This window comes from Cricetulus griseus, chromosome X (assembly GCF_003668045.3).
Source record: "Cricetulus griseus strain 17A/GY chromosome X, alternate assembly CriGri-PICRH-1.0, whole genome shotgun sequence".
NCBI classification, from domain to species: domain Eukaryota; kingdom Metazoa; phylum Chordata; class Mammalia; order Rodentia; family Cricetidae; genus Cricetulus; species Cricetulus griseus.
In genome coordinates, this window is record NC_048604.1 from 88773782 (window position 1) to 88789528 (window position 15747).

General features: G+C 41.3%; 1 protein-coding gene across 1 annotated transcript; it reads left to right on the top strand.

Annotated features, from left to right (window-relative positions):
* The first annotated feature begins 3014 nt into the window (after window positions 1-3014).
* LOC100762404 (uncharacterized protein C3orf38 homolog) lies at window positions 3015-5692 on the top strand. Its single transcript, XM_027432594.2, is given in 2 exon segments — window positions 3015-3080; window positions 3311-5692. A coding segment is annotated over 1 exon segment (1632 nt). The 5' UTR covers window positions 3015-3080; window positions 3311-3753; the 3' UTR covers window positions 5386-5692.
* Window positions 5693-15747: the final 10055 nt, after the last annotated feature.

Here is a 15747-nt window from a genome sequence, read left to right on the forward strand (position 1 = left end):
TGCAAATTATATATCCCTGAGCTTTGACACAAATAAACTTTCTGAGGCATTAGCTTGCATTTGGGTGCTGGCAAAAGATTAAAGGCGTTAGCATCCAGGCACACCTGGCCCTGCCCCTTGGGGACCTGGCAGAGAGGTCACCCCTGTGCACATGGCAGGCAGTATCCTAGCCTGCTGTGTGGTCCCTTTAAATGGTGTAACTCTGCCTACTCCCTTCTCTTCTTCTTCTTCCTCTTCCTCTTTCTCTACCTTGCCTGGGTCTCTCTCCCTCCCCCTCTCTCTTTTGCTCTCTGCCTCTTTGCTCCTCTATCTCTCACTGTCTCTTTCTCGCCCTCCCTCCCTCTTCTGAGGAAAATACTCTGTTCTCCCGTCTCTCTCCCCTCTCTCCACCCCTTCCCCCAATAGACTTTCCATGTAAGCTCTGTCTGCATGGTGTATTTGTCCTTCAACCTGCTGTGGTTGGACACAACCTGCCAAGGTGTGTCTCACACAGAATCATAACAAAAGGACTCACACTTTTTAAAAGCATGATTTCTTCATTTAGTCTGAGAATTGCACATTATGCACCCCAATTCTCCTCAATGCCCAGTCCCTCCATGTCGTCCCCTCCCCAATGCAGCATCCCCCAAAATGAAAATTAAATCAAAATCAAAACAAAATAAATCAGAACAAAACAAGCAAGCAAATAAAAACAAAAACATCAAAAGAACAAAACAAAACAACAACAACAAAAAACCCTTCTCCCTCCCCCTCCTCCCTCCTCCCTCCTCCCTCCTCTCTCCTCCCTCCTCCCTCCTCCATCTTTCCCACCTCTCCAACACCTCTTCACTTGTTCTGGTAGCACTGAGACTTCAGGTGTGTCACACAGTTTACTCTTTTGTTCAATCAACTTTACTAGCAAATGTTCATTGCAATGAGTCACTGGTCTGGTTTCAAGGCCTCTGGTTTCTGGTACACCATCATCAATGGATCCTCACCAGAACTCCTCTGAGATATCCTGTGGCTGTCCTGAGTCATGGAGATCCTTCGAGTACTGTTCCACAGGAACAGTCCCTTCACCAGTTCCAGCAGATCCTAGAAGGGGTAGATGCTAGGATGAGCCAACACTAGGACTGGCTGTGGCACAGGTGGTAGTTGAGCTGGTCAGTCCAGGCCACTGAGGCCAACCCCTCAGGTTAGAGGTGGAGCCAGCTTCATATGCCTATGCCATCAGGGTCAGCTCTACCCTGCCTATTGTAAAGGATGGGGCCATCTTTCCTGGGAGGGGAAGAAGTTGTCCCACGAGGGTCAGGTCTACCTCTCTTGCTGCAGCAATCAGCAAGGGGCAGGACCAGTCTCAGGGCCAGTAAAGTTCAGGGCTGGCTTAGCATGGCTCTCGATTCAATTATGATTTCCATATCTTCCTGACGTGACACAATCCACACACAATCCTAGATGCAGCAGGACCATAGACACAGAGATGGCCCTTGGCAGCAACTTGTATCCAGACAGCAACTTGGTTCTGGGTGGAAACACAAACCACTCAGATCTAGGTGGCTCTTGTTGTAGCATGGTCCCCAAATACCAACAAGGTCATGGGTTGTGGCCTGACCCCGCTTTTCCATGGAACCTTTGGTGGCAACACAAACCCTGGTTGCAATGGGCCCATGGGCTCAGACATGGCTCTCAGCTGCAGCTCTGGCCTGGATATCACCAAAGCATTGGGTAGCAGGGAAGACCACTTAGATCTTCATGAGCCAAGCTGCAGCATACCCCTTGGTGACCAACATGGTCTCAGGTGGATGACCAGACCCCATCCAGTATTCCAAAGGGAGGACACCTCAACCACACAGTTATCGTTGTGGGAACCCCAAACAGACGTCACATCTACTGGGAGTAGAGAAAGTAGGAGCCTGGATTATGATGTGTGTGGTGTTTGGTATTTTATTACTAGAAGATTTTTTCCTTGAGGATGAGGGCAGAGGCTTAGACTGCCACTCCTAAACCAAGAGCTAGGGCTAACAAGACCCTGAGGAACCAGTAGTCTTCCCTGGGGAGGAAGGGCAGGAGAAGGCATATTCTTCCCTCTATACACCTGGGAAAGGCTCATGGGGAAGAACAGTCATCTGCCGCATAGCTTCCTTACCCCACACCTAGTTCTTGGGCCCTGTGAATAGCAAAGTGGAGGCACTTGGAAGCAGAGTGTCTTAGAGAAGAGAAGGCTTGCTTAACTTTATGTTTCTTGAGCCATTTTAACATGCAAGCATAAAACAATAGCTGTCTTCTGATGTAGACCAAATAAAGTAATACTAAGCTTGTTTTGACTTCAAGGTGGGAAGGGTCTGAAACTCAGAAGGAGGTGATATGACTGATCTTGAAGAAAAAGTTCTGTCTCTGTGCAGCAAAACTCCCTTGGATGCTGGCTCTGGGTGTTTGTCGGGAACCTATTTAACCATGGATGATTTGTCCTTGCTCTTCCTTAGAGTTCTCAAGAGCTTTGAATCAAAAAGCTTTCACCATAAGTGAACTGTGAGACAGGGATCTAGTATGGTAAGGTGCAGGTCTCCATTAACTATACTGTGGGGTAGATGACAAAGGCCCCTCCATACACCTTTTCTACCTCAAGCTACTCTTTGTCCCTATTGTATGTGCAGAGATCTCTGCTAGCCTTGCAGGGAACACTGGGCTCTGGAGAACTCTGGGATGATAGGGAAGTGGGGAAGAAAATGGTGGAAGTATTGGCTCTAGGGCTATGGGTGGGGATCAGGGGTAGCCTATAGTAGCTCTGCAGTCAATTGGTGGAGAAAATAGAGAGGACCCTTTGCCTCAGCAGCACAGTCTTCCAGGTGCATGTAACAGCTTGCTTGGGTAGGAGGCTGTACATGAGGGCTCTGCAAGGGTTAATGCATGCTCCTTCTGTCTAGCATCTTCAAGTCTCTTTTTTCTCTATTCTTTCCTCATTTCTGTCTAGTTTTTTATAATCATTCCATTATACTCTAAGCACACTCATTTTGTATTTTGTATTCACTTTCCAGTTATCCTGACACAAACAGGCTGAGGATAAAGGACATTCCATATTTTCCAGATTAGGTATACATGTGGTAAGTTATTTACTGAGTGTTTATCATGTTTTCTAATAAATTTGAGCAAATAAGGGGTCAAAGCGAACATTTACTTCAGAGATTTTACTTTATTGTTGGATCTTATATGACTAGGAATTCATTAAGGTCATAGGTTATTAAAGAGTCATATCTGAACCTGATGGAGCAAATAATCTGAACAGGTTCCCCTTCGTTCCTGACCATATCCTTCTTGGTAAAAATCTCTACAGGAAGCTCTGAAAAAGGAGATGAAGAAGATCTAAAACTATTCCAAAACATCTTTTCTACAGTTAAATAGTTGTCAGCAAAGGCTCTCTTAGACTGTGTCCTTACATTGGAATTCCTTTGATCCGTGGGCCTTCAGAAATGAATGCCTGATACTTTTCTGCACAGTGGTCTGTCCTAAATATAAACTGAAGGATAAAAACAATGTGATCTCTAGTATGAAATATCAGAGTACATGAAAACCAACAAGGAACCCAGGTAAGCCGCCCTGCTCGGAGGCATCTGACGCCAGAGGTTTGTGAGCTTGGCAGCGGGATCCAGCATACCCGGACACTGCCGAGGCCCCGGTGTCAGTTCTGCCTCCATCCACTGGCCCAGGTAGGACAGGGGATGTCACCAGATCTGGTTCAGCGGGACCCAACACAACCAGACACTGCCAAGGCCCCCAATGACAGTTCTGCCTCCATCCACCAGCCCAGTCCTGCCTCCATCAACCAGCCCGGGTGGACCACAGGCTGTTTCCGGGTCTGGTTCAGTGACCATGCTCAGAGGCATCTGCTCACCAGATCTGAACTCGGCGGTGGGATCCAACACACCCAGAGACTGCCAAGGCCCCAGTAACAGTGCCACCTCCATCCACGAGAAGAGGACAGACATCAGAGTATTGGAACTGTTTGGATCTACCAGAAGGGACCCTTGGTCCCATACCCACCAGGAGACGAAGAGACTCCTGGTACACCTACCAGAAGAAAGGATGAGAATAGGACAATGTAAAAGCACATTCAACAACAGAAAACCCAATATGACACCACCAGAGACTAGGAACCATACACCAGCAAGACACGAACATCACAATGCAGACGAACCAGAAGAGAATGACCTTAAAAACATTTTCATGAAAATGATAGAGGACTTCAAAAAGGTCATAAGAAAATCCCGACTTCCGGTGTCTGTTGCCAAGGTGCTGGCTGGCCCACAGGCCGAGAGGGCGACATTAGTGGCTTCATCCCCTGCCCCCTTCCCTGGGGGCAAGATGTTGGGGCTCAGCCACTTAGAGACAGAGGGCTGCGGTGACCTGCTATGCATGCTGGACAACGACGAGATCATGGCCCTGTGCGACACTGTCATCAACTGCCTGGTGCAGCCAGTGGACCACCAAGACGCTATTCATACAATATTAGTTTATAGCCAAAGTGTAGAAGAACTTCTGAGGTGCAAAAAAGTCCACCGAGAAGTCATATTTAAGTATTTGGCAACACAAGGGGTGGTTGTACCTCCAACTACAGAAAAACACAATCTTATTCAGTATGCAAAAGGTTATTGGGAAGAACAGTCACCAAAACTGAAGGAGGCAGTGGAAGCAGTTACAACGACAGAAGATACCCAGCTCTTTCAACAGCAGGCAAAAGAAGATAAAGAGGCTGAGAAGGTTGATTTCCGTCGCTTAGGAGAAGAGTTCTGTCAATGGTTCTTCGAACTTCTTAATTCTCAGAATCCTTTTCTGGGACCACCTCAAGATGAATGGGGCCCACAGCATTTCTGGAATGATGTCAAGCTTAGGTTTTATTATAGTACCTCAGAACAAAACGTGATAGACTAGCATGGAGCAGAAATTGTGAGCCTTCTATTACTGTCACTAGTGAAAGAGGAATTTCTTTTTCTCAGTCCCAACCTTGACTCTCAGGGACTGAAATGTGCTTCTTCTCCTCATGGATTAGTTATGGTTGGAGTTGCAGGGACTGTCCACAGAGGAAATACTTGTTTTGGCATCTTTGAACAAATTTTTGGACTTATTTGTAGCCCTTTTGTGGAAAATACTTGGAAAATCAAATTTATCAACCTGAGAATTGTTGGCGGCAGTTCCCTTGCTCCCGGAACATTACTGAAACCAGCTGTTACATTTGAACAGAGTGATCTGGAATCCTTTTATAATGTAATCACTTTGTGTAATAACCCTGAAGTAAGACCTAATATAAGGCAGGCATTGGATAGTGGGACTGGAGACCAGGTTTTATGTAGTGGAGATGAGGCCTTGTTGAACAAAAAGGAACTGAACTTGCCTAACCCTCTAAAGCACTGAGCTCTGACGGTCAGCCTGAGGTAACTGCAGAAACTGCCCAGCACAACACTGATCACATCTCAGCGATTGCAGATGTGAGGATTGAGATATTTTAGCTGAAATACCCTTTGGACTACAGACTAATGTGAATACTTGCCTATTTCTACTCGAGTTACAACAAATGTTCTGAGAACTTATTGCGGTCCATCAAATAAATCCCACTTCAGATGTTGTAGATAACCGTGTGCCTTAGAAACCATAGGTGATATTTTCACTTTATTTAGTGAGTAGCCTGTTAATCTGTGAACCTTCAAGTGGCAAAGATTAGTAGTAGTCATGGCTTATTGGATGTCTTACAAATGCATCTAAAAAAAAAACAAATACAAAACCAAAAAGTAACATTTTAGAGATATTTAGCATAAAAGTTTAGCCTGGGAAGAAAAGGTTAAGATGACTTTTTGAAACTTCTCTTTCAAGTTAATCTGTTCTAGTCCAAGCAAGTTTCTCAAATCTGCTACTTTCTCAACAAGTTTGGGCAATAAATGCTGTTCTCAACACAGACCTTGTTACTACTTGGGCTTCAGCCAACAGTTTTATAGAACATTTACTATGATACCCTGAATATGAGAAATATGCTTTGAAATTTTAAAGGTGTGCACAATTCCTAGGAAACAAATTACTGTTCTTCCTCCTGATTGATGGTGGCAGAGCTTGGCCCTCCTCAAAATAAAAACAAAGCCCATTTAGAACTTACAATATAGGTATGCAAATATGCATATGTATATCCCAGCAAAGTGTTTTACCTCTATGTTACTAGACTTGTTAGTTGGTTTGCCAGGTTAAAGTTTCAGTTTCTCATCACCTGGTAACTATTTACTGATGCTGGATTTATTTGGAATTTCAGTTTTTAAATTACTATTTGGAAAACTTTTGGGAAAATGGGGTTCTGTATTACTCTTGTTAATTTTTATATTTAACCCTGACAATCTAGAGTGATTGAGTATGAATATTGGAAGTAAGAGCTAAGCATTCACACCCCCATTTTATTTTATGTTCTAACATAACTAATAAAGATGGAAATGCTTTTTGTCTATATTAGAATAATAAACTATTTAGTTTCATCCCACAGTTCTTAAGGAGAGCTTTAGGAAGTTTAACCACCACAAAACATTTTCCTGTTATGTATATTGTCAGTATACTGTAGTTAGCTATAAAGAAACAGCAGTCTCCAAAATGCTTACCATATGTTCATAAAGTAAGACAACCAGGTCATAATTTACCCATTCTATCTCTACTCAGGTTTTGAAAACTCAGTTTGATTTTCCTACTCATTTAGGATTTATAAATCAATATAAATATCCTGAGAAAAGCAGGAAATTAAAAACTATCCTTGTGCTGTTTGTGTCAGTACTACAGAAAGATGATCTTTAGTTATCTGCATTATTGAACTCTTGAATGCATAGAAAACCTAAAAGGCAAAGATTTTTACACATAAAACTAAGTCAACTTGAAAAATTTGAAATACTCTTTTGTTGTTGTTGTTGTTGTTTAGAGACAGAGTTTCTTTGTGTAACAGCTGTCTTGGAACTAGCTAGTGGCCAGTAGACTATGCTAGCCTCGGACTCACAGAGATCCACCTGCCTCTGTCTCCTGAGTAATGGGATTGAAGGCTTGTGCCACCACCGCCCCATGAAGTATTCTTAATAGATTGAGAAGATTGGCTACGTTTTTCGGGTTATCTCTGCATCTGGGCTCAAAATAGATCCTCATATTTTGGCGAAGCGATAAATGAACAAGCACTAAGTGGGGAGGCTTCAAGTTTGGTCTCCCCCATACTCTCTTGGTCACGTTGATTTATTATGTAGATGTAAAAAAAACTTAAGCCTCCTTATTACTCAAATTTAAGAGAGTTGTATTCGGGTTGGTGGGATATTTTTGATGACTGAGGCAATCATCATATATATATATATATATATATATATATGTATGTATAAGGAAATGTCCAGAGAAAGAAATCTAGAACAACTGAAATTTGTTCAAGAAGTGTGGAACCAAAAGAAAATGCAGGCATTGACGTCTTTGGCTCACCACCCAGGGCTGAATATGTTAGGGAACAGTGACGTGAGCTCTGGGTCTGCTTTGCTATATTCCACCCAGCTAATAATCGTTAAAATTTGGCAAGTACAACACTTAAAATACAGACTGATTGGTGTACTGCCTAGTTTTATGTTAACTTGACACAAGCTAAAGTCTTCAGAGAGGGGGAACCTCCATTGAGAAAATGGCTCATAAGAGTGGGCAGGCCAGCCTGTAGAGCATTCTTTTAGTGATTGATGGGGAAGCATTCGACCCATTATGATAAAGCCACCCCTGGGTTGGTGGTATTGGGTTCTTTATAAGAAAGCTGGTTGAGCAAACCAGTGTGCAGCATTCCTCTGTGGCCTCTGCATCAGGTCCTGCCTCCAGGTCCTGCCCTGCTCGAGTTCCAGTTCTGACTTCCTTCAGTGATGAACAGTGATGAGGATGTGTCAGCCAAACAAGCACTTGCTTTCTGAAGGTGCTTTGGTCATGGTGTTTCATCATTAAAACAATTGGGGTTTCAGTTAAGGGATCTTCTGGACTCTGTTTGCCATAGTGTAATAGCAGGGTGCATGGCTAAATAGTCCTTTTTGTTAAGAAAACTAAATAAAAATGTTGAGGAAACACTAGGAGAAATAGACTCATCAAACAAAGGAAATATTAAGTCCAACAAATCCCTAAGACAAATTATCCAGGAAATGCTGGGCATTGGTGGCGCACACCTTTAACCCCAGCACTCTGGAGGCAGAGACAGGTGGATCTCTGTGAGTTCGAGGGCAGCCTGTTCTCCAGAGTGAGTGCCAGGATAGGCTCCAAAGCTACACAGAGAAACCCTGTCTCAAAAAACCAAAAAGAAAAATTATCCAGGAAATATGAGATACCGTGAAAAGAACAAACCTAAGAATAATAGGTATAGAAGAAGGTGAAGAAATCCAACTAAAAGGCACAGAAAACATATTCAAAAAAATCATAGAAGAATGCTTTCCCAACCTAAAGAAAGACATGCCAATGAAAATACAAGAAACCTACAGAATGGCATAAAAAGTAGTCATCAATCTCATTTTAGGGGAAGGGCGTTTAGGTTATCCTCTCCACCATTGAGGTAGACTCATTCCCATTTTCCTGAGGAACCACCATACTGATTTCCAAAGTGGTTGTTCAAGTTGGCACTCCCACCAGCAGTGGAGGAGTGCTCCCCTTTCTCCATATCCTCTTCAGCATAAGCTATCATTGGTAGTTTTGATTTTAGCCATTCTGACAGGAGTAAGATGGTGTCTTAGAGTTGTTTTGATTTGCATTTCCCTGATGGCTAAGGATATTGGACACTATCTTATGTGTCTTTCAGGCATTTTAGATTCCTCTATTGAGAATTGTCTATTTAGTTCTGTACCCCACTTTTTAATTGGATTGTTTGGTGTTTTAGAGACTCACTTCTTGAATTCTTTGTATATTTTGGAGATCAGCCCTCTGTCAGATATGGGGTTGGTGAATATCTTTTCCCATTCTGTGGGCTGTCATTTTGTCTTACTGACTGTGTCCTTAGCCTTACAGAAGCTTCTCAGTTTCAGGAGGTCCCATTTGTTAATTGTCAATCTCAGTGACTGTGCTACTGATGTTATGTTCAGGAAGCAGTCTCCTGTACCAATTCATTAGAGGATACCACCTACTTTGTCTTCTAATAGGTTCAGTGTGGCTGGATTTATGTTGAGGTCTTTGATCCATTTGGACTTAAGTTTTGTGCATGGCGATAGTCTTCTACATTCCAGCATCCAGTTATGTCAGCACCATTTGTTGAAGATGCATTCTTTTTTCCATTGTATAATTTTAGCTTCTTTGTCAAAAATCAGATGTTTGTATGTGTGTGGGTTACTATCAGGGTTTTCAATTCGATTCCATTGGTCAACCAGTCTGTTTTTGTGCCAATACCAAGCTGTTTTCAGGACTATAGCTCTATAATAGAACTTGAAGTCAGGGATGGTGATGCCTCCGGCTGTTCCTTTATTATACAGGGTTGTTTTGGCTATCCTGGGTCTTCTGTTTTTCCATATAAAGTTGAGAATTGTTCTTTCAAGATCTGTGGAAAATTGTACTGGGATTTTGATAGGGATTGCATTGAATCTGTAGATTGTTTTTTGCAAGATTGCCATTTTTACTATATTGATCCTACTTATCGAAGAACATGGGATATCTTTCCATCTCATGGTATCTTCTTTAATTTTGTTATTTAAAGGCTCAAAGTTCTTACTATACAGGTCTTTCACTTGTTTGGTTAGCATTACCTCAAGGTATTTTATGTTGTTTGTGGCAATTGTAAAGGGTGACGTTTCTCTGATTTCTTTTTCAGCCCTTTTATCACCTTATATAGTAGGGCTACTGATTTTTTTGAGTTAACCTTGTATCCTGCTACTTTGCTGAAGGTGTTTATCAGCTGTAGGAGTTCCCTGAAAGAGTTTTTCGGGTTACATATATAGACTATCATATCATCTACAAATCATGAAAGTTTGACTTCTTCCTTTCCAATTTGTATCCCCTTGATCTCCTTTTGTTGTCTAATTTCTCTAGCTAGAACTTCAAGTACAATATTGAAGAGATGGAGAGCATGGGCAGCCTTCTCTTGTTCATGATTTTAGAGGAATTGCCTTGAGTTTCTCTCCATTTATTTTGATGTTGGCTGTTGGTTTAGTGCATATTGCTTTTATTATGTTTAGGTATGTTCCTGTTATCCCTGATCTCTACAGGACCTTTATCGTGAAGGGATGTTGGATTTTGTCAAAGGGTTTTCAGCATCTAGTGAGATGATCATGTAGTTTTTCTTCTTCAGTTGGTTTATATGGTGGATTACATTGATGGATTTTCATATTTTAAACCATCCCTGCCTCACTAGTATAAAGCCTACTTGATCATAGTGAATGATTTTTCTGATGTGTTCTTGGATTTAATTTGACAATATTTTATTGAGTATTTTTGCATCAATATTCAAGAGGCATATTGGTCTGTAGTTCTCTTTCTTAGTTGTCTCTTTGTGTGACTTGGGTACTAAGGTTATTGAAGCCTTGAAGAATGAGTTTGGCAATGACCCATCTGTTTCTATTGTGTGGAGCATTTTGAGGAGAATTGGTATTAGTAGTTCTTTGAATTTCTGATAGAATTCTGCACTGAAGCCATCTTGCCCTTGGCTTTCTTTCATTGGAAGACTTTTGATGACTGCTTCTATTTTACTAGGGGTTATAAGTCTATTTAAATTGCTTGTCTGTTCTTAATTTAATTTTGCTAGATGATATCTATCCAAGAAATTGTCCATTTCCTTTAGTTTTTCGAATTTTGTGGAGTAGAGGTTTTCAGAATATGATCTGATATTTCTCTGGATTTCCTCAGTGTCAGTTGTTATGTTCCCTCTTTTCATTTCTGATTTTGTTAATTTGCATTTCTCAAAGAACCAACTCCTCATTACATTGATTCTTTCTATTGTTATCCTAGTTTCTACTTTATTGATTTCAGCCCTCAATTTGATTATTTCCTGTTATCTACTTTGCCAGGTGGGTTTACTTCTTTTGTTCTAGAACTTTCAGTTCTGCTGTCAATTCTCTAGTGTGAATAGTCACCACTTTCTTTATGTGGGACCTTAGTGCTATGATCTTTCCTCTTAGCACTGATTTCAAAGTGTCCCATAAGTTTGGGTATGTTGTGTCTTCATTTTCATTGAATTCTACGAAGTCTTTAATTTCTTTTTTATTGCTTTATTGGTATAGTTTCACGTTTTTCAATTTCCATGTGTTTGTAGTTCTTCTGAAATTTGTGTTGTTGTTGAATTCCAACTTTAAAGCATGGTGGTCTGATAAAACACATGGGGTTATTCCAATTTTTTTGTACCTGTTGAGGTTTGCTATTTTGCCAAGTATGTGGTCGATTTTAGAGAAGGTTCCACATGGCGCTGAGAAGTAGCTATATTCTTTTGTGTTTGGCTGGAATGTTCTATAGATATCTGTTAAAGCCAATTGGGTCATAACTTTATTTTTTTTTTTTTTTGGTTTTTTGAGACAGGGTTTCTCTGTGTAGCTTTGGAGCCTATCCTGGCACTTGCTCTGGAGACCAGGCTGGCCTCAAACTCACAGAAATCTGCCTGCCTCTGCCTCCCAAGTGCTGGGATTAAAGGCATGAGCCACCAATGCCCAACAGGGTCATAACTTTTATTAGTTCCTTTATTTCTTTGTTAGGTTTCTGTCTTGTGATACTGTCTAGTGGCGAGAGCAGGGTGTTGAAGTCTCCCACTATAATTGTGTGTGGTTTTGTGTGTGATTTGAGTTTTAGTAATGCTTCTTTTATGATCATGGATGCCTTTGTATTTGGGGCATAGATGTTCAGAATTGAGACTTCATCTTGATGAATATGAAATGACCTTCATCTCTTTTGATTTATTTTGCTTTAAAGTCTAGTTTGTTAGATGTTAGAATTGCTACCCCCAATTGTTTCTTGGATTCATTTGATTGGAAAATGTTTTCCTAACCCTTGACTCTGAGATACCATCTGGCTTTGAAGTTGAGGTGTGTTTCTTATATGCAGCAGAAGGATTGATTCTGTTTTCGTATCCATTCTGTTACCCTGTGTCATTTTATAGGCGAGTTAAGACCATTAAAATTGAGGGATGTTAATGACCATTGATTGTTGATTCTTGTTTGTTTTGGATTTGTTGTTGGTGGTTGAATTATGTGTGGATTGCCTTCCCTTTTTTTTTCTATTGGCTGCTGGTAAAGTGGGATTATCTATAGCCTATGTTTTTCTGGTTGTAGTTAACTTCCTGGGATTGTAGTTTTCCTTCCAGTACTTTCTGTAGGGCTGGATTAGTGGATATGCAGTGATTAAATCTGATATTGATTGAAAGCTTTGCTGATGTGGTGGCATCTGTGTTCTCTTCGTGTTGGTAGAATATCTATCCAGGACCTTCTGGCTTTCAGGGTTTCCATGGAGAAGTCAGGTGTAATTCTGATAGGTTTGCCTTTATGTTGCTTAACGTTTTTCCTTAGCTGCTCTTAATATTCTTTCTTTATTCTGTGTGTTTGGGATTTTGATTATTACGTCCTGAGGGGAATTTTTTGTGGTCCACTATATTTGGTGTTCTGTAGGCTTCTTATACTTTCACTGGCATGCCTTTGTTTAGGTTGGGAAAGTTTTCTATAATTTTGTTGAAACTGTTTTCGGCACCTTTGAATTGGGTTTCTTCACCTTCTTGTATACCTATTATTCTTAGATTTGGTCTTTTCACAGTATCCCATATTTCCTGGATATTTTGTGTTAGGGATTTGCTGGACTTAAGATTTTCTTTGGTTGATGAATTTATTTCTCCTAGTGTATCTTCAATGCCTGAGATTCTCTCTTCCATCTCTTTTATTCTGTTGGTTATGCTTGCATTTGTAGTTCCTGATCCTTTACCCAGTTTTTCTAATTCCAGCTTTCTCTCAGTGTGTGTTTTCTTTATTGTCCCTATTTCAGTTTTCAGGTCTTGGATTGTTTGAACTGTTTTTATTTTCTTGGCTTTCCTTAAGAGTTTTGTTGATTTCTTGTATTTTTGGTTTGTTTATTCTTCCATTTGTTTAAGGCATTTTCTTATATCCTCTTTGAGGGCCTCTATCATTTTCATGAAGTAGTCTTCAAGGTCATTCTCTTCTGCTTCATCTCCTTTGGGATGTTCAGGTCTTAACTGGTGTAGACTCTGGTGGTATCATATTGGTTTTTCTGTTGTTGTATATGTTTTTATAGTCTTCTTCCCATCCCTTCTTCCAATCAGTGCAGAAAGAGTCTCTTCCTCTCCTGGTGGGTATGGGACCACGCTTCCCTTCTGGCGTGTATAAGCATGTCTAATCCTCTGATGGGTCTCTTCTTCCTCTTCCCTTTGGCAGACAAAGGGACTAGGTGGCTGGCAGTCTGGCTGGGCAGGATCCCACCGGAATGGGATCCATAGTCCCCAGGCCTCAGGTGGCTCCAAGCAGGGTACTGGAGGGCAGGCAGTATACAGGCCCAAGATTATCTCATCCTGTGGGCAGAGAAAAGGACTATGGTGCTCGCTGGAAGTCTCTGGCTGGGCTCTTGAGTTCTTTATATACTTTAGATATTAGCCCTCTGTCAGATGTGAAGTTTGTAAAAAATTTTCCCCACTCTGCAGGCTGCCTTTTTGTCCTATTTATGGTGTCATTTGCCTTACAGAGCTTTTGGGTTTCAGGAGGTCCAATTTATTAATTGTTGACATTAGTGTCTGCACTATTGGTGTTCTCTTCAGGAAGTTGTCTCTTGTGCCAATGCTTTAAAGTTTATTCCCCACTTTCTTTTCTATCAAGTTCTGTGTATCTGGTTTTATGTTGAGGTCTTTGATCAAGTAACCTCTGAAGCATGAATCTAGTCAATCTTAATAAAAAAATCAGGAGACAAATGTTAGGGGGAAACCTGAAACATCTGAGAACTGGGAAGAGCTGCCAGTTGCTTCCTACCCATCTTTGTTCCTCTATTCAAAAGGGGACTGAGATCCTGTTTCTTCCCCACCTTATCACTTCCTCTCTCTGCCTTCCAAGTGAGCCTTGATTAGAAGTGTTGGGATTAAGGACATATACCACCACTGCCCAACTTCTATGTTTAACTAGTGGCTAGCTCTGCCCTCAGATGTCCAGGCAAGACTTATTTGTCAGAAAACAAATGAAATATCACACAACATAACCCAAGCAAAAACTCCTAGTAATGGGGGATGCAGAGCCTAAACTGGTCATCTTCTGTAAGCAGACAAGGTTTAAAGTTGAGGGATTAGGACACCAACCCATCCACAAAACCTTTGACTTACAGTTTTTCCTTCCTGTGAGGTTCTGGGTCCAGAGCCTCTCAAAATCTTCATTAAAGAGACAATAAAGACTTCATCTAGCAGCTGATCAGCAGATGGAGAGTCTCACAGTCAAACAGTAAACAGAGTTTGGGGAGTCCTGTAGAGGAACCAGGTGGGTCAGGGACACTGTGAGAACACAGCCCACAGAATGACTTGACTAGGACTCATGGATGCTCTCAGAGATCAGGAAGTCTGTTGTAGTCTAGCCTAGGTACTCTGCATATATGTTATGGCCAAGTAGCTTATTGTTCTTGTGAGATTCCTAATAGTGGGAGCAGGGGTAGTCAATGACTCTTTTGCCTACTTATGGGACCCTTTTCCTCCTTGCCTTGAGCAGTTTTGATGTGATAGTATGTCTCTGGTCTTACAGGAGCATATTATAAAATGTTTGGTTGATATCCCTGGAGGCCTGCTCTTTTCTGAGGGAAGATGGAGGGTGGATCTGGGGGAAGGGGGGATGGGCATGGAAAGAAGAATTTTTAAAAAGCCAAATGAAAACTGGTATATGGAGAGTGACACACAGTGGCAGAATCTAGGAAAACTGGCAAAATCTCAATCAACAAGTCTATCATAGTATGCTACTCTTTGAGGGAACAAGACAAAACAGAAACATCAGTGACAAAATAAAAAATCAAAGAAACAACTTTCTGGGTCAAACTTTCTCAGCATTCAGTCATTCTCACAGTTCACCCCCATTCATTCAAGCAAAAGCAAAACCAAATCTCTCAGGAGAAACATAACCAGACTACAGGGTTCCTCACTACTGATGTCCCAATTTAGCTTGGAAAGGCTAGGGAAGAGTTTCTCATCAGAATTTTCTTCCTACACAGTGAGGAGTGTCTTCAATATCTTCCTTATCCAAAAGAAAATGTTTCACCAGAATTTGGCCTATGCCTTTAGGACTCATCCTCCTTAACAAGAACCTGAAACTAGAACCAGAACCAGATTTACCTCATAGAAGTGTTAGAAGGACTTCCTTTGTTTTCGTGTTCTAGAAAACAGCTGTCATTCTAGACCTGTCTAGACTCAGTGAGAGGATTGGGAACCTGAAACATTTATCAGGAGGCAGTTCCTCTGCAACCTCTCCTTGAATGAGAAGGCTAGGAACAAGGCTGAGTTCCATGGAGTATGAGAGACCTTTCTGGAACCACCAATGAAATAATCCAAGTGGGATTGTTAATTAAAGCCATGCTGATTATATCAATTAAAGGTTGAAGTCCTTTTTATTGACAGACAGATGGAGGATTGGGGCTGAGACCCGTCTAAAGAAAACACAAAGTAGAGTTAGAACAGGGTGGTATTACCTTGATCACTTCAAAGCAACTTCACTGAATTAGTGGTAACAGACCAATGAAAGCAAATTACAACTCCTTTTCTCAGCACAATCAAATAAAACAAACTAGATTTCTTCTTTCTTGTAGCAAAAAAATGGTGGAAATGCA